At 44.6% G+C, this 20,024-nt stretch overlaps 1 protein-coding gene across 1 annotated transcript in view; it reads left to right on the top strand.

Annotated features, from left to right (window-relative positions):
* The window catches only part of LOC126266705 (carboxypeptidase B-like), a 166,418-nt gene extending 153,011 nt beyond the window's left edge, over nt 1-13,407 (top strand). Inside the window, exon 10 of the mRNA XM_049971147.1 lies at nt 13,097-13,407. Within this exon, the coding sequence (XP_049827104.1) occupies nt 13,097-13,305 (209 nt within the window). The 3' untranslated portion in view covers nt 13,306-13,407. The remainder of the gene's footprint in view (nt 1-13,096) is intronic.
* Nucleotides 13,408-20,024: the final 6,617 nt, after the last annotated feature.

A 20,024-nucleotide genomic window follows, 5' to 3' on the forward strand; every position in this document is an offset into this window, starting at 1 on the left:
GCTCCAGACTAGGAACGACATCTCAGAAGGTAATGACCGTTTACACTCCCAGGCGACATACTGGCGCCTGTTACAGGTTGACAGCCAGCTTATTGAGTGGGAAGGTACGCCCTGACAGACATACCAACACAAAGGCATTTACGAAAATCGTGGGAAGATTTGAGACATTTTCAAAAAATAAGCAGGGTGGTAGGGGGAAAAGACCATTTTCCACTCATCTCACATGCTAACACCAAGACTAGAGCCCTTATTGGCCGATAATACACTGCCGTATGTGAAAAGTGCAACACCGAGAAGGAACTACCCGAATAGCGCCTCACTTGGTGGAATTGGCGATGAATGTGCAAGCAATACGTGATACGTTTTTCAGTGAGATGGGGTACACCTAGGCCGAGCAGAGCCTGTCGGTCCGACAGGGTCGGTGATGCGCTTAGTGTAGTCGGTGCAGAACTGTCACACAAGGTGGAAACAAAGACAGTGAGTGCCAGTATGCATCGTCGACGCCAAAGGGAGCCATATCGGCATGTGAGCGAGTTCTAGCGGGACAGAATGATCGGTCTCGGGGAAACGGGGTTGTCGTACCGTGACATTTCGGCTCGCACAGGGCATGCTGCTACGACAGTGATGCGTGTGTGGAAGCAGTGGATAGAAGAAGGTCGTATGCAGCGACGAGCGGGAACTGGACCATGGAACATGACCACAGCACGGGATGACCGTCATCTTGTCCGCATGGCGATTACAGACCGTACAGCGTCATCCACAATGTTGGCTCGTCGCTAGAGTACTGCAAAAAGTGTGAACTTGTCTGCATAGACGGTTCGTCACCGTCTGCTGCAGGTTGGACTGGTTGCACGCATGACATTACGTCGGCTTCCATTGTCCAGAGACCACAAGCTCATCCGACTGCTACGGGCACGGGAACACCTTCACTGGGGTGCTGAGTGGCAACACGTAATCTTTTCGGGTGAGTCCCGCTTCGACGTGTCCTACAATCATGGCCGCATACGTGTCTGGTGGTGAGCGCAACCTAGAGGGCTGCATTGTGGAGTGGCATAGCGGACAAACACCTTACAACAACCGATCTCGCCTCGTACGCATTTGGGCACTTTGAACAGCAACCGCTACTTAATGGAGGTTGTGTAGCCTGAGGTACTCCCCCAGCTTCAGGCACCTCCACAGGCCACATTTCAATATAAAATGGCTCTGAACACTATGGGACGTAACATCTGTGGTCATCAGTCCCCTAGAACTTAGAACTACTTAAACCTAACTAACTTAAAGACATCACACAGATCCATGCCCGACGCAGGATTCGAACCTGCGACCGTAGCGGTCACGCGGTTCCAGACTGAAGCACCTAGAACCGCACGGCCACACCGGGCGGCCATTTCAGTATAACAATGCTCTTCGAAGAGCGACGGGTATCATCGCTTCCCTCGCCTGCACGTTCGCCAGACATTCCGCCCATCGAACATGTCTGGGATATGGTTGGTCGGCATCCGGTGCGTCACGGTCCTCCAGTAACTGGTGCCACGGATTTGTAAGCTCCGATACAAACTGCGTGGAGGAAAATCCCTCAGGAACGTGTTCAGAACCTTATTGATTCAATGCCACGGCGTATAGCAGCTCTAATTGAAGCTTAGAGTGCATACTGAATAGTAGAACTCAAAGGACATGTACAGATTTGAAAAGGTAATCTTTTGTTACTTGTCATGTTCCTAACCTGTGGTAGTAAATTAACTGAATTCATGAGTTTCATTCTTGGTGTTGCAATTTATACAAACGGTATGTTCTTCCTGAGAGTCGCAAGACGAGGAGAGGGGAGTCGTGTGGAAAATTTTCCCTCTTCCGAAAAGTGAAACAAATAAGGAGGAGCCATGGTTGGCTGACGCGTACTTTTGGCGGAATTACTCATGTTGAGAAGCCAGAGTTAGAGAAACGAAAGAGTACAGAGGACATTCAGTTTCCAAGAGCGGTACAGAAAACATTCTGTTCTGGAGTAGTCATGAGAAAATTCTGATTCGGGTAGTGGCGGAGAACAGCGGCTTCCTGTTACAGAGATCGATGAACAGCAGCTGGTCTTAGTTCAAGACCTGAGGCAGTAGCCAGATTAGTGGCTATTTCGCGGCAGTGCTTGGATGTAACTGAGAACGAGACCGTGAGAAGTTTAGGAACCTTTCCATCTGGTTAAAGTCATTTCACACCTGTAGTAATCTTACTTAATTTTGCAATTGAATTCTTCACTGTTTGGAACTCTGCTCGTTAATTAGCCTGATGCACGTATTCATTCTGGTGCACGTATTATCTCTCCTTAGTAAAATGGGCAACGTAATTATTTCCGCTTCATCATCTACTGTCGAGTCAACAGCGGTCTCTGGAACTAACGCCTCTCGTACACTATGTTTCCCAGTAACAAGCGAGCACACCATACGTCAATCGCTTGTAATTGAGACAGTTTAATTCTTCATGTATTTCTTGTTAGTTTTGAACGAAGGCGTACGCCAGGTGGTTTTTTCCCCCTCATGTGTATAGATCTTTTCTTGAGTCATCAGTCTTCTGACTGGTTTGATGCGACCCGCTACGAATTCCTACACTGTGCAAACCCCTTCGTCTCAGAGTTTAGTTTCACGGAAGGCTGTTTTGACTTTCCTGTATACTGAGTCAGTCCTTCCGACAATCGTTTCTATTTCTTTTCATGCACCCATTTCCTTTCAGCGCCCCTGCAATTCCTACTTATTTCCTTCCTCAGCGACTTGTATTTCTGTATTCCTGGATTTCCCCATTGTTGTACTTCCTTCTTTCATCGATCAGCTGAAGTATTTCTTCTTTTACCCATGGTTTCTTCGCAGTTCCTTCCTTGTACCTATGTTTCTCTTTCCAACTTCGGTGACAGCCATTTTTAGATACGTCCATTCCCTTCAACTGAACTGTCTACTGAGCTCTGCAGCCTGAGAGAACTTCTAGCACATCTCTTCATTCCTTAGTACTTCAGAATATCATTTCTTTGCGCACTGGTTCTTCCTGACTAGTCTCTTAAACTTCAGCCTTCTCGTTATCACTACTAAGTTGTGATCTGACTCTATGTTTGCTCCTGGGTACGCATTACAATCCATTATCTGATTTTGGTATTTCTGTCTGACCACGATGTAATCCCGCATCTCCAGGTCTTTTCCAGATATCCCCCTCCTCTTGTGATTCTTGAACGGAGTAGTTACTAATACTACCTGAAATCTGTTACGTAACTCAATTAATCTTATTGCTCCTTCATTGCGAGTACCAAGCGCTTCTACTCCTTCCCCTGTAACTGCATATCAGTCTCCCATGACTATAAGATTTTCATCTTCCTTTGCGTACTGAATAACGCATATCTCATATATTTTCTCTGTCTCTTCATCTTAGGTTAGTGACGTTGGCATGTATACCTAAACTATCTTTCTTGGTATTGTTTTGCTGTCTACTCTGATGAGAACAGCCCTGTCACTGAACTGTTCGAAGAAAATCTCTCTCTCTGCACTAACTTCTTATTCATAACGAATCCTACTCCCCTTATACCATTTTCTGCTGTTGTTGATATTACCCTACACTCATCCGATCAGAAATCCTTTTCTTTTTTCCATTTATTTTCACTCATCCCTACTACATCTAGAGTGTGACTTTGCATTTCCCTTTTAGGATTTTCTAGCTTCCCTACCACGTTCAAGCTTCTGACATTCCACGCCCCGACTCGTAGAACGTTATTCTTTCGTTGCTATTGAATGTTTTTCTCATGGTCACCTTCCCCTTGACAGTCCCCTCCCGGAGATTCGAATGGGAGACTATTCCGGAATCTTCTGTCAACGGAGAGATCATCATGACACTTTTTCAGTTATGTTTCTTTAATGCAATGGTTTCCATTACCTTATGCATTCTCATGCTGTTGATCATAGCTGACTTGTCTGCTTTGAGGGGCTGTTTCTCAACCCAGGGGCAAGAGACTGTCCTGAACGTCTGCCCGCTCCTTCACTCAAAGGGATGACGCTACAGAAATAATAAAAACCACTGCATTACAGACACATAACTTAAATTCACAGGACATGTCGTCTGTAACTGAAGAATTGTGATGATAATGTCTTCATTGGTAAAAGATACCAGACTGATACCTAATTCAGATCTCCGGGAAGGGACTGACAAGGGGAAGGTGGCCATTAGAAAAAGATTGAATAACCAACGAAAGGGTAACCTCCTACGATTTGGGATGGGGAATTTCAGAAGTCTGAACGCAGTAGGCAAGTTAGAAAATCTGAAAGGCGTAAACGCAAAGGCTCAATCTATATATAGTGAGGCTCAATATAGAATGGTGGACGTCAATGAAGTGAAATGGATAAAAGACAAGGGTTTCTAGTCAGATTAGTGTAGTTTATATCAACAGCAGCAGAAAATGGTGTAACGGGAGTAAGATTCGTTATGGACAGGAAGGTACCTCAGGGAGTGAGCTACTGTGAACACTTCAATGATAGGGTTCTCTAGGGTTTTTCTCGTCAGGATCGACAGGAAACCAACACCGCGACGGTAGTTTAGGTATATATGCCAATGTCGCAAGCAGAAGATGATGAGACAGAGAAAGTATATGAGGATACCGAAAGCTACTTCAGTACATAAAGGAAGAAGAAAATTTAGTAGCCATGGGAAATTAAAACGCTGTTGTAACGGAAGAAGCAGAAGAAAGACCTGAGGGAGAATATAGTCTTGGTAATAGGAATTTGAAAAGAGAAAGACTGAAAGACTGATTTTGCAATGAATTTCAGTTAGTAATAGTGAAAGCTCTGTCAAAGAATTACAAGAGGAGCAGATTTACTTCGAAAACTCCGTGAGATGCGGGAAGATTTCAGGTAGAGCATTTGCCCGCGAAAGGCAAAGGTCCCGAGTTCGAGTCTCGGTCGGGTACACAGTTTTAATCTGCCAGGAAGTTTCAGATTTCAGTTAGATTACATCATGGGCAGGCAGGGATTCCGAAATCACATACTGGATTGTAAGGCGTACCAGAGAGTAGATATAGACTCAGATTACAATTTAGTAGCGATAAAGAGTAGACTGAAGTTTAAGAGAGTAGTCAGGAAGAATCAATGACCAAGTAAGTGGGATAGAGAAGTACTAAGGAATGAAGAGAGATGCTTAAAGTTCGCTGAGGCTGTAGATACTGCTCTAATGAATAGCTCAGCTTGCAGTTCAGTTGAAGAATAAAGGACATCTCTAAAATGGGCAACCACAAAAGTTGGGAAGAAAAACATAGGTGAAAAGAAGGTAACTACAAAGAAACCATCGGTAACCAAAGACATACTCCAGTTGATCGACGAAAGAAGGAAGTACAAATATGTTCAGGGAACTTCAGGAATACATAAATACAAGTAATTTAGGAATGAAATAAACAGAAAGCGCAGGGAAACTAAGGCGAAATGGGTGCATGGAAAACGTGATTGTCGAAAGGACGGTCTTTGCATGTAGAAAAGTGAAAACATCAGTCGGTGAAATTAAAAGCAAGGGTGGTAGCATTAAGAGTGCATTGGGAAATTTAGTGTTAAATGCAGGGAAGAGAGTAGACAGGTGGAAAAAGAACGTGAAAGGCTTGCTATTTGGGAGAAAACTAGTCTGGTCTTGGGAAAGAAGAAGAAACAGGAGTCGACAGGGAAGAAATAGGGTATTCTGTATTAATCGGAATGTAAAAGGGCTTTGGATCACTTAAGATCAAATAAAGCAGAAGGAATAGATAACATTCCACCAGAACTGGAGAAAGTGGCAAAAGGAAAAAAAAAAAAATTTCATTGGTGCGTAAAATGTATGAGACTAGCAATATACCATCAGAGCTTCGGAAAACCCTCATTCAAAGATAGCAAGAGTCGAAAAGTGCGAGAATTATCATACAATCACCTTAACAACTGATGCATACGAGGTGCTAACAAGGATAATATACAGAAGATTAGCATCGAAAATTGAAAATCTCTTAGAGGACGATCAGCTTGGCTTTAGGGAAGGTAAAGGCACTAGAGAGACATCTATGACGCTACGGACCGAAGAAAAATCAAGACACGTTCATCGGGTATACCGACCTGGGAAAAGCTTTCGACAATTTAAAATGATGTAAGATGTTCGAATTTCTGAGAAAAACAACATAAGCTATAGCCAGCAATGGACAATATACAATATGTACAAGAATCAAGAGGGACCAATAAGACTCGAATACCAAGAACTAAGTGCTCGCATGAAAACGGGTATAAGACAAGGCTGTAGTCTTTTGCCCCTACTGTTCAGTCTACACATCGAAGGAGCAATGAAGGAAATAAAAGAAAGGTTCAAGAGTGGGATTAAAATTGTTTGTGAAAGCATATCCGTGATAACATTCGCTGATTATATTGCTATTCTCAGTGAAAGTGAAGAAGAATTACAGGATCTGTTGAATGAAGTAAACGGTCTGTTGAGTACGGAATATGGATTGAGAGTAAATCGAAGAAAGATGAAAGTAATGGGAAGTAGCAGGAATGAGAACAACGCTGCTACCTAAGCAGCAAAGTAACCAATGATGTACGGTGTAAGGAGGACATGAAAAGCAGACTAGCTCTGGCAAAGAGGGCGTTCTAGGCCAAAAAGAAGCCTTATAGTATCAAACTCAGGCCTTATTTTGAGGTAGAAATGTCTGAGAATATGCGTTTGTAGCAGAGAATTGTATAGTAGTGAAAGATGGACCGTCGGAAAACCGGAACAGAAGATAATATAAGCATTTGAAACGTAGTGCTACAGAAGAACGTTGACAATTTGGTGGACTGATGAGATAAGGAGGTTGTCTGCAGGAAAGGAATATATGGTAAACATTGATAAGAAGAAGGGACAGGATGAACGGTCATCTGTTAAGACACCAGGGAATAATTTCCATGGTACTAGAAGTAGTGTAGAGGCAGACAAGGATTGGAATACAGCATGTAAAATCAGTTCACACTCAAGGAGGATGATTAAATAATTTTTCCCTTGGACAAGAAATTCGGAGTTATTATCCTGCTTGCAAGAGAGGTTTATGTCCTGTAATTTTGTTGGCAGTGGGTTTACTGTTTGACCTGTCTTGCAGGATATCCTTCCTGCCGCCGTTACTTAAAGGAATAAAAAGTTATATTTATCAGAGTAAAACAAGTAAAGGGAATTTACTAATGCCTTTATCAGCGAGGACACACTTGATAACGGCCAACCAGAACCATTTTCATTGTGTTGGTGTTTCCGTCCAGCTATGCACAATAGGTGCATTGAAATTAAATGACAGAATTCAATAGAACACACACACACACACACACACACACACACACACACACATACACACATCACACAATCACACAAATATTATACAGAAAATACTAGAAACAGCATATTTCCCTGCTACAGCAGGTCATCCCAAGGAGCACTTTATCAACGGCCTAAATAGGATGTAAATGATGGAGTAAGCAGCAAGGGAATGTAATGACGAGACGGACTCACTTTGTAGAAAACTGTCCACATGCTGGCGCAATGGCGCCGATGGAGACGGACCGAGAACGGCTGCGTAACTGATCTTTTAACAACGAGACACTGGCAAATTTGTAGCTTCGCTGTCCAGATTCTTCCGTTGAGAAGGTCCCCCATCACTTGACTCCGGATACCAACTCAAGCGAGTGGTTGGTGGATTACCTGAAAGGAACTGCCCCAGTGAAACGTTTCAGGCAGTAACTAAACGTTGCATCGAGTCACGTGAAATACTTGCTACTCAATAGCGAATACATACTATATGCAACAGACCTGGCCGTGATTGGGTTGTCAGATTGATACTTGCATTTTAAAATACTCATTAATGTGGACGAAGGAAAAGCGGTAGTATTTTACTGATTACGAAGTTATTCATTGCCTTTATGTAATTGAAGAGGAGCACGTTTTGCTATATTATATAGAGAGAGGTAATAAATGCTGAACTACAAAACAGAATTGCTGCCTATGTAGTTGCCTGATTTGTGAATTTATATGATCACTCTCTATTTGACTTGCAAACGCTCTCTTAAGTAATAGTGTCCTTCTTCTTCTTATTGCTTGCCTTATCCCCTGTCTCCACGCAGTCGGCATATTATTTCGATTTTTAAATTGTTAGTGGGCTGATGGGTACCCTTTCTGACGATGCCACTTACTGAGGCTTGATACAGGTACCAACCCCGTATTTACCTCGCCGGATGTGGGAAACCATCTGAGAACCACATACCGGCTGGCCAACATACTTATCCTCGTCGATTGATGGCCGGCACCTACTCGAGTTCCAGAATTAAGCGCTGTAGCGCACTCTGCTATCCGAGCGAGTACTCTCATAAATAGTCAATGGCAGTGACAAAACTTCCATTAGTTGCTTACTGTGTGCACAGAAACAGGAACGCATATTTATTGAAACAAAAGTTTTCTAGCCATCCCAACTCTACAGAATTCTGGAGTACTTTAAATTCGCACCAGCGAAGTCTTCGCACTTCTCAGCATGCTTGATCTACACTGAGGAGGCAAAGAAAATTGTACTCCTGCCTAATATCATGTAGGTCCCCACGAGCACGCGGGAGTGCCCCAACAGGATATGGCATGGACTCAAATAATGTCTGAAGTAGTGCTGATGGGAACTGAAACCTTGCAGGGATGTCCATAAATCCACAAGAGTACGAGGGGGTGGAGATCACTTCTGAACAGCACGTTGCAAGGCATCCCAGGTAGGATCAATAATGTTCATGTCCAGGGAGTTTGATGGCCAGCAGAAGTGTTTAAACTCAGAATGTTCCTGGAGCCATTCTGCAGCAGTTATAGACGTTTGAGGTGTCGCATTGTCCTGCTGGAATTGCCCAAGTCCGTCGGAATGCACAATGGACATGAATGGATGCAGATGATCAGATAGGATGCTTACGTACGTCATATCTAGACGTGTAAGGGGTCTCATGTCCCACCAACTGCACACGCCCTAAACCATTACAGAGCCTCGACCAGCTTGAACAGTCCTCTGCTGACATGCTGGCTCCATGGATTCATGAGGTCATCTCCATACCCTTACACGTCCTTCTGCTCGATGCAATTTGAAACGAGACTAGTCCGACCAGGCAACATGTTTCCAGTCAGTCCAATGTCAATGTTGAAGGCCCCAGGCGAGGCGTGAAGCTTTGTGTCGTGCAGTCATCAAGGGTACGCAAGTGGGCCCATATCGATGAAGTGTTGTTGAATGGTTTACACGCTGACACTTGTTGATGGCCCGGCATTGAAACCTGCAGTAATTTGCAGGAGGAGCTGCACTTCTGTCACGTTGAACGAGTCCCTTCAGTCGCTGTTGGTCACGTTCTTGCAGGATCTTTTTCCTGCCGTAGCGATGTCGGAGACTTGATGTTTCACCGAATTCCTGATATTCACGGTACACTCGTGAAAATCCCCACTTCATGGCTACCTCAAGAGATGCTGTGTCCCATCACTTGTGCGCCGACTGTAACACCGCGTTCAAATGTTTCAAATGACTCTGAGCACTATGGGACTTAACATCTGAGGTCATCAGTCCTCTAGAACTTAGAACTACTTAAACCTAACTAACCTAAGGACAACACACACATCCATTCCCGAGGCAGGACTGGAGAGGTCGGCAGCACGTTGCACTGCAGTGCTAGACGGAAAATTGATTTTAAGTACGGCAGTTATAGCGTTTTACCAGGAAGCCCACTTTTTACGCTATAAGCGCTGTTCGCTCTTTCGTTTACGAAACAGTACATAATATATAAGATACTACACTATATGTTCAAAAATATCCTGACGCCTGGTAAGAGGATAATACACTCCTGGAAATGGAAAAAAGAACACATTGACAACGGTGTGTCAGACCCACCATACTTGCTCCGGACACTGCGAGAGGGCTGTACAAGCAATGATCACACGCACGGCACAGCGGACACACCAGGAACCGCGGTGTTGGCCGTCGAATGGCGCTAGCTGCGCAGCATTTGTGCACCGCCGCCGTCAGTGTCAGCCAGTTTGCCGTGGCATACGGAGCTCCATCGCAGTCTTTAACACTGGTAGCATGCCGCGACAGCGTGGACGTGAACCGTATGTACAGTTGACGGACTTTGAGCGAGGGCGTATAGTGGGCATGCGGGAGGCCCGGTGGACGTACCGCCGAATTGCTCAACACGTGGGGCGTGAGGTCTCCACAGTACATCGATGTTGTCGCCAGTGGTCGGCGGAAGGTGCTCGCGCCCGTCGACCTGGGACCGGAGCGCAGCGACGCACAGATGCACGCCAAGACCGTAGGATCCTACGCAGTGCCGTAGGGGACCGCACCGCCACTTCCCAGCAAATTAGGGACACTGTTGCTCCTGGGGTATCGGCGAGGACCATTCTCAACCGTCTCCATGAAGCTGGGCTACGGTCCCGTACGCCGTTTGGCCGTCTTCCGCTCACGCCCCAACATCGTGCAGCCCGCCTCCAGTGGTGTCGCGACAGGCGTGAATGGAGGGACGAATGGAGACGTGTCATCTTCAGCGATGAGAGTCGCTTCTGCCTTAGTGCCAATGATGGTCGTATGCGTGTTTGGCGCCGTGCAGGTGAGCGCCACAATGAGGACTGCATACGACCGAGGCACACAGGGCCAACACCCGGCATCATGGTGTGGGGAGCGATCTCCTACACTGGCCGTACACCTCTGGTGATCGTCGAGAGGACACTGAATAGTGCACGGTACATCCAAACCGTCATCGAACCCATCGTTCTACCATTACTAGACCGCCAAGGGAACTTGCTGTTCCAACAGGACAATGCACGTCCGCATGTATCCCGTGCCACCCAACGTGCTCTAGAAGGTGTAAGTCAACTACCCTGGCCAGCAAGGTCTCCAGATCTACCACCCATTGAGCATGTTTGGGGCTGGATGAAGCGTCGTCTCACGCGGTCAGCACGTCCAGCACGAACGCTGGTCCAACTGAGGCGCCAGGTGGAAATGGCATGGCAAGCCGTTCCACAGGACTACATCCAGCATCTCTACGATCGTCTCCATGGGAGAATAGCAGCCTGCATTGCTGCGAAAGGTGGATATACACTGTACTAGTGCCGACATTGTGCATGCTCTGTTGCCTGTGTCTATGTGCCTGTGGTTCTGTCAGTGTGATCATGTGATGTATCTGACACCAGGAATGTGTCAATAAAGTTTCCCCTTCCTGGGACAATGAATTCATAGTGTTCTTATTTCAATTTCCAGGAGTGTAATAACAGGGGGTGTGTCCACGTCTTCCCCTATATAATGGTCTGAACACTGCTAGATATACTTTCGATGAGGACTCCAAGTGCCTGTTCTTCAACGCCCGAAACCAGAAAAGTTGATTTTAGACGCTAGGATCTGGAGCGAAGGTGTCATTTTGTTCACTTTGGGTCACTGGGCAGGCCACTCACAAACCAATGCCTGATTGTCATGCTGGTAAAACCATTAGGAGTGCTGTACCTCGCGGGGTAGCTGCGAGGTCTTGGTCTGTCCGCAAACCCCCCCCCAGTCCTCCCCGCCCCCCCCCCCCCCCCGTCGGAGGTTTGAGTTCTCCCTCGGGCATGAGTGTGTGTGTCGTCCTTAATCGTAGTTAGTTAAGTTAGATTAATTAGTGTGTAAGCTTAGGGACCGATGACCTCAGCAGTTTGGTCCCATAAGACCTTACCAAATTACGAATGTTAAATAAAAGACACTGATGCGACTGAATTACTAGCAGACAATAGAAATACTGATTTTTCAACCAGCGAAAATAATTTACTTTTTGTAATGTATGTGTGCAGCGTGCACCAGTCGTTTAAATGAAGTTATTTTTCAATGTCCTTAGAAGTTGTTCTTCTGTTATTGCGATTAAGGCGTTACGCCGTTGTCAAGCATACATATTCGATGCCACGTCACAGTACATACATGTAACGGTACCCATGAGGGGTTGTGACCCACGTTGTAGCAATGGAGGCAACGGCTGTGACCACTGACACAAGTAACATAATGCCTAAACGTGTGCTATAGGCATGCAGGCTGAAATACAATTGGTGTAATGTATTTTGTCCTGCTGGATATCGGTCGGATCAAGGCTTTGTAGGTGTCGAAAGTGATGAAATTCTCGGGTCGGCTGACGGGTAGTTTTAGTCTATTGTGGACTTCCTCTTGGAAGGTTAGTGGCTGAGGATTTCCATGTTAGTTTACAGTCAGTGACTAGTCTGTTAGCTAATTGGATAATTAGATCAGGTAATGTAGGAGCCATGGGGACGGAAATTGAGTGTGTTTCGTCCTGTAGTTACTGCCTGCAGTTTGGAAGCATTTATGTTTCTTTATTTATTTCTCATTAATTTATTGGACTTTGCAAGACTGAGGCCAACCGGCTCTCTCTTACATTAAACCAGATATTCTACATATTTTTCGCTGCATTCATTACGAGAAGCATTTTGTAAGTTACATCTAATACAAAACACAATAAAATTTCAGTAATTACTAGTGTCGAAAGATAAACTGAATACTTTTTTCATTCGCTCACGAAAAGTGCAAATATAGAGGCAGTTACGGGAAGGCAGGTTTAAGTTATGGAGGCTGGTGGCATTTAACGTGAGGGAAGGGGCGGAAGAGACCAAGAAAGGGAAACATGATAAAACAAAATTAATGAATAAGGGGGGAAAAGAAAATAGCGAGTGAGCGAGGAATGAGAAGAGAAATAAGCGTAAAGGGGAGAACTTGGGAGGATTTGCTTTACTGTTCGGCAGAGCGAAAACTGTCCGTATACGTTAATTTATGAGGAAACTTATGAAGGAAATGCTTCAGCTCCCTCCTGAAAGTAGCAAGGCATTTAATTCTGGACAGAGTGCGTGGTCGGTAGCTCGCCCTAGAGGTGAGGGGGCAGCAACAGAGAAAGGGTGTGTGACTTGTTTTATGAGCGTGTGCAGGTAGCGTACTGTATAAGCCTGGCGGAGAGCTGCGGACTGCACCTTGTGGTCGACTGGTTTGAAAAATGTTCAGTGAAATTGTGTAGTAGTTGCAGGAAAGATAGAGAATGGGCCATGTAGTTTGCAACCTTTGTAACTAGGATGCTTGTTGTGTTTACAGATTTCTCTTCCGGCTCGAGCCGTGACTACGCAAAGGGCGTGCCCGGCGCGCGCTTCTCGTACACTCTGGAGCTTCCCGAAGGGGGCGCGTCGGGTTTCGACCCGGAGCCGTCTGCCATCTGGCCAGTCGTCACGGAGACCTTCGAACTCATCAAAGTCCTGGCTGACGCCGTCTCAGGGCAGTGGCAGCCCCCTACTGCTAGCAATTAGCGGAGCTGCTTAGTCTGAGGCAGCTGGGAAACATGTGTGTGTCTGTCGTGACGTTTATATCCGAATAGCAAGGTGAAAATAAATGAATTGACAACGCTGCAAGTACTTGTTTACATAAACAATAATGAGTATTTCTCAATAACACTAATGTAGAGATTACTTTATGTTCCATTCGATAGCATGACAATGACGAATTTTTTGTTTTATACGCGGTCCAGTCACGTTAATGTGACCAACGCCTGTGTTCGACGTCAACGTGAATTAACCACTCACAGACGGCTGGTGCAGTGGTGACAGTGGTGAGTATATGAAGGAGGTGGGGGGGGGGGGGGGGGGGACGCGGGAAACAGTGCGGTCGTTACCGTAATGGGGAAGCGGAGCGGTATATCTGACGTCAAAGGGGTATGACCATTGGTTTCCAGACTAATGGTGGAAGCATTTCTCAAACGGCTAAGTTTGTAGACTGTTCACGTGCCGCTATGGTTGAAGTGTACCGTGCAAGGCAAAATGACGCTACTTAAAATCGGTGCCGAGGCAACTGTTGAGCACCACGGACATAGAGGTGAACGACGGCTACGTAAATGTGTACGGGGAAATAGAAATGCATTTGAGCAAGTGCCGCCCAGATGGACCCAGAGATCAAACGGATATCAATTGCGTTTTTTAAAATAGGAACCCCCCATTTTTATTACATATTCGTGTAGTATGTAAAGAAATATGAAAGTTTTAGTTGGACCACTTTTTTCGCTTAGTGATACATGGCACTGTAATAGTCACAAACGTATGAGTACGTGGAATCACGTAACATTCCGCCAGTGTGGACGGTATTTTCTTCGTGATACATCACCCGTGTTAAAATGGAACGTTTACCAATTGCGGAAAAGGTCGATATCGTGTTGATGTGTGGCTATTTCGATAAAAAACTGCCCAACGGGCGTGTGCTATGTATGCTGCTCGGTATCCTGGACGACATCATCCAAGTGTCCGGACCGTTCGCCGGATAGTTACGTTATTTAAGGAAACAGGAAGTGTTCAGCCACATGTGAAACGTCAACCACCGACATGCAACAAATGATGAAGCCCAAGTAGGTATTTCAGCTGCTGTCGCGGCTAATCCGCACATCAGTAGCAGACAAATTGCGTGAGAATCGGGAATCTCAAAATCGTCGGTGTTGAGAATGCTACCTCAAGATCGATTGCACCCGTACCATATTTCTATGCACCAGGAATTGAATGGTGGCGATTCTGAACGTCGTGTACAGTTCTGACACTGGGTACAAGAGAAATTACGGGACGATGACAGACTTTTGCACGCGTTCTATTTAGCGACGAAGCGTCATTCACCAACAGTGGTAACGTAAACCAGCATAATATGCACTATTGGGCAACGGAAAATCCATGATGGCTGCGACAATTGGAACGTCAGCGACCTTGGCGGGTTAATGTATGGTGCGGCATTATGGGGGGAAGGATAATTGGCACCCATTTTTCCTACGTAATGTTCTACCGATGTTACTACAAGATGTTTCACTGCATGACAGAATGGCGATGTACTTCCAATATGATGGATGTCCGGCACATAGCTCGCGTGCGGTCGAAGCGGTATTGAATAGCATATTTAATGACAGGTGGATTGGTCGTCGAAGCACCATACCATGGCCCGCACGTTCACCGGATCTGCGTCCCCGGATTTCTTTCTGTGTGGGAAGTTGAAGGATATTTGCTAACGTGATCCACCGACAACGCCTGACAACATGCGTCAGCGCATTGTCAATGCATGTGCGAACATTATGGAAGACGAAGTACTCGCTATTGAGGCGAATGTCATTACATGAATTGCCAAATGCGTTGAGGTTGACGGACATCATTTTGAGCATTTATTGCATTAATGTGGTATTTACAGGTAATCACGCTGTAATAGCATGCGTTCTCAAAAATGATAAGTTCACAAAGGTACATGTATCACATTGGAACAACCGAAACAAAATGCCCAAACGTACCTACTTTCTGTTTTTTGATTTAAATAATCTACCTGTTACTGTTCGTATAGAATTGTGAGCCACATGTTTGTGACTATTACAGCGCCGTCTATCACAAAGCGAAAAAAGTGGTCCAACTAAAACATTCATATTTCTTTACGTACTACACGAATATGTAATAGAAAATATGGTTTCCTATTAAAAAAAAAACGTAGTTGATATCAGTTTGACCTATGGCAGCGCCATTCAGCGGGCCAACCATAGTGACATCTGGTTTCCCCCTTCAAGTTAGACAATTTTCTTTCTTTGTAGCTTTTTCGTTTGAAGCTTATTTTAAGCTTATTTCGTGAGATATTTGGCCCGGTCACTGTAAATGGACCACCTTATATATATTGTTGTGGTCTTCAGTCCTGAGACTGGTTTGATGCAGCTCTCCTTCCTACCCTATCCTGTGCATGCTTCTTCATCTCCCAGTACCTACCGCAACCCACATCCTTCTGAATCCGCTTAGTGTATTCATCTCTTGGTCTCCCTCTACGATTTTTACCCTCCACGCTACCCTCCAATGCTAAATTTGTGGGCCGTTGATGCCTCAGAACATGTCCTGCTAACCGGTCCTTCTTTATGTCAAGTTGTGCCACATACTCCTCTTCTCTCCAATTCTATTCAATACTTCATCACTAATTATGTGATCTACCCATCTAATCTTCAGCATTCTTCTGTAGCACCACATTTCGAAAGCTTCTATTCTCTTCTTGTCCAAACTATTTATCGTCCATGTTTCACTTCCAAACATGGCTACACTCCATACAAATACTTTCAGAAACGACTTCCTGACACTAAAATCTATATTCGATGTTAACAAATTTCTCTTCGTCAGAAACGCTTTCCTTGCCATTGCCAGTCTACATTTTATATCTTCTCTACTTCGATCATCATCAGTTATTTTGCTCCTCAAATAGCAAAACTCCTTTACTACTTTAAGTGTCTCATTTCCTAATCTAATTCCCTCAGCATCACCCGACTCAATTCGACTACATTCCATTATCCTCGTTTTGCTTTTGTTGATGTTCATCTTATATCCTTCTTTCAAGACACTGTCCATTCCGTTCAACTGCTCTTCCAAGTCTTTTGCTGTCTCTGATAGAATTACAATGTCATCGGCGAACCTCAAACTTTTTATTTCTTCTTCATGAATTTTAATACCTACTCCGAATTTTTCTTTTGTTTCCGTTACTGCTTGCTCAGTATAAAAAACATTGTTCAAATGGCTCTGAGCACTATGGGACTTAACTGCTGTGGTCATCGGTCCCCTAGAACTTAGAACTACTTAAAAATAACTAACGTAAGGACATCACACACATCCATGCCCGAGGCAGGATTCGAACCTTCGACCGTAGCAGTCGCACGGTTCCGGACAGGGCGCCTACAACCGCGAGACCACCGTGGCCGGCTTGCTCAATATACAGATTGAATAACATCGGGGAAAGGCTACAACCCTTCCAAACTACTGCTTCCCTTTCATGCCCCTCGACTCTTATAACTGCCATCTGGTTGTAAATAGCCTTTCGCTCCCTGTTTTTCACCCCTGCCACCTTTAGAATTTGAAAGTGTATTCCAGTCATTATTGTCAAAATCTTTCTCTAAGTCTACAAATGCTAGAAACGCAGGTTTGCCTTTCCTTAATCTTTCTTCTAAGATAAGTCGTAAGGTCAGTATTGCCTCACGTGTTCCAGTATTTCTACGGAATCCAAACTGATTCCCCGAGGTCGGCTTCTACTAGTTTTTCCATTCGTCTGTAAAGAATTCGCGTTAGTATTTTGCAGCTGTGAGTTATTAAAGTGATAGTTCGGTAATTTTCACATCTGTCAACACCTGCTTTCCTTGGGATTGGAATTATGATACTCTTCTTGAAGTCTGAGCGTATTTCGCCTGTTTCATACATCTTGCTCATCAGATGGTACAGTTTTGTAGGGACTGGCTCTCCCAAGGCCATCAGTAGCTCTAATGGAATGTTGTGTACTCCCGGGGCCTTGTTGCCACTCAGGTCTTTCAGTGCTCTGTCAAACTCTTCACACAGTATCGTATCTCCAATTTCATCTTGATCTACATCCTCTTCCATTTCCATAATATTGTCCTCAAGTACATCGCCCTTGTATAGATCCTCTATATACTCCTTCCACCTTTCTGCTTTCCCTTCTTTGCTTAGAACTGGGTTCCCATCTGAGCTCTTGATGTTCATACAAGTGGTTCTCTTATCTCCAAAGGTATCTTTAATTTTCCTGTTGGCAGTATCCATCTTACCCCTATTGAGATAAGTCTTTACATCCTTACATTTGTCCTCTAGCCATGCCTGCTTAGCCATTTTGCACTTCCGGTCGATCTCATTTTTGAGACGTCTGTATTCCTTTTTGTATGCTTCATTTACTGCATTTTTATATTTTCTCCTTTCATCAATTAAGTTCAATATTTCTTCTGTTACCCAAGGAGTTCTACTAGTCCTCGTCTTTTTACCTACTTGATCCTCTGCTGTCTTCACTACTTCATCCCTCAGAGGTACCCATTCTTCTTCTACTGTACTTCTTTCCTCCATTCCTGTCAATTGCTCCCTTATGCTCTCCCTGAAACTCTGTACAACCTCTGGTTCTTTCAGTTTATGCTGGTCCCATCTCCTTAAATTCCCACCTTTTTGCAGATTCTTCAGTTCATAACCAATAGATTGTGGTCAGAGTCCACATCTGCCCCTGGAAATCTCTTACAATTTAAAATCTGGTTTCTAAATCTCTGTCTTACCATTATGTAATCTATCTGATGCCTTCTAGTATCTCCAAGATTCTTCCATGTGTACAACCTTCTTTTATGATTCTTGAACCAAGTGTTAGCTATGATTAAGTTATGGTCTGTGCAAAACTCTACCAGGCGGCTTCCTCTTTCAATTCTTAGCCCCAATCCATATTCACCTACTATGTTTCCTTCTCTCCCTTTTCCTACTATAGAATTCCAGTGACCCATGACTATTAAATTTTCGTCTCCCTTCACTACCTGAATAATTTCTTTTATCTCATCATACATTTGTTCAATTTCTTTATCATCTGGAGAGTTAAATGGCATATAAACTTGTACTACTGTAGTAGGCGTGGGCTTTGTGTCTATCTTGGCCACAATAATGCGTTCACTATGCTGTTTGTTGCAGCTTACCCGCACTGCTATTTTTTTATTCATTATTAAACCTACTCCTGTATTACCTGTATTTGATTTTGTGTTTATAACCCTGTATTCACCTGACCAAAATTCTATACAGGGCAAGTCAAAAGTCCTTGGACACCTTCAGAAGTTGGAAGATTAAAGGGAAAATTGAAATGTGATGGTGGAAACATAGGCTTGATGTGAGGCCGCAACGTTTGGAGTGAATGTCATTCATGGCCGCCATCTCGTAACCTGCCATTTTGGTTTCAAGTCATTTTTTTAAATGGGATGGGGGTGTATGACACATCAAATAACACTCGCTCTAGAATTTAGTGATGTAATTTGGTTTTTTCTATCTTGTACACTTTAGAAGTTATTAATGTTCAAGGTTTGGAAATTACCTTTATACCGACTGCTACAACACATGTTCTACGTGTTGTCCATCCCGTGCAGTGCACATCTGTAGTCGCCGCAACCACTCTGACTGCACACGGAGGAGAGTGTCTCCTGCAATTTGGTCACAGGCGTGTTGTTTGCGATCCTCCAGGGGACATCTTAAGCAGATAGTGTATGCTGAGAGCATCCGTGATTTGAGACACCTGGAGGAACGCATGTTTCTGTTCACTAGTCCTCCATGTACGCGTACACCACCATTACTCTACCACGCAAACATGGGGGCTACACTCGTCTGGTGTGAGACGTTCCCTGGGGAGGTCCACCGGGGACCAAACCGCACAATAATCCTGAAAGAGTGGTTCGATGTGGGGCGGCGGAGGGGTGAAGTGGACTGCGGTAGTCGTGGGGTTGTGGACCACTGCGGCTGCGACCCGGGCGGAGCCTCTCCGTCGTTTCTAGGCCCCCGGTTAACATACAGTGCAATACGATACAATACAACGTAACTTCTCTTAATGCTGGAAACACCATCAGAGGCCATATAGGTTCAGACATCAGTTTCAAACCTAAACAAGTTGAGCAAGCCGAACAGTTTGCACGAATCCGGGTGTTAAGTCGGCTCGTGACGTCATCAGACCGATGTCGAGGACCGCGGACTCGGGTCGACGTGTGTTGTGGAGCTTGTAGTGCTGAAGAGTTGACGCTGTTTTCTTTATTTAGCGTTAAGGGCACAACTTGTCATTTAATTCTTTCTCCTTTTCTGTTCAAGTTCTTCTTGTCCTTTTGAAGGATTGGAAGCTATGAACCTTTCTGCTAAATAAAGCAAACAACACCAACTACTTCCTACTGCAAGCTCCGTAATACTAGTTGCCGTGAGTCTTCGTGCTTGAACTGCTCGGCTAACTGAGCCTTTTCAAGTTTTCAACTGCTATCTGAGTCTTTGTAGCCTCTGATGATGTCTCTAACATTAGTAGACGATACGTTAGACACGGTAATAGACCTCGGACCACTGCCTGACGCCGATAAAACAAAAATTACTTAAACGAGTTTCCACCCCTTCATGTATGTGCAAAATGGTGAACTACTTTAGAAAAATCAGTGTTTTGTTCGCTTTCTTCTTTTAATATCGATTTACACGTGTCTATCTCTTTATTTTTACGC

Source organism: Schistocerca gregaria, chromosome 4 (genome assembly GCF_023897955.1).
Source record: "Schistocerca gregaria isolate iqSchGreg1 chromosome 4, iqSchGreg1.2, whole genome shotgun sequence".
Lineage (NCBI taxonomy): Eukaryota > Metazoa > Arthropoda > Insecta > Orthoptera > Acrididae > Schistocerca > Schistocerca gregaria.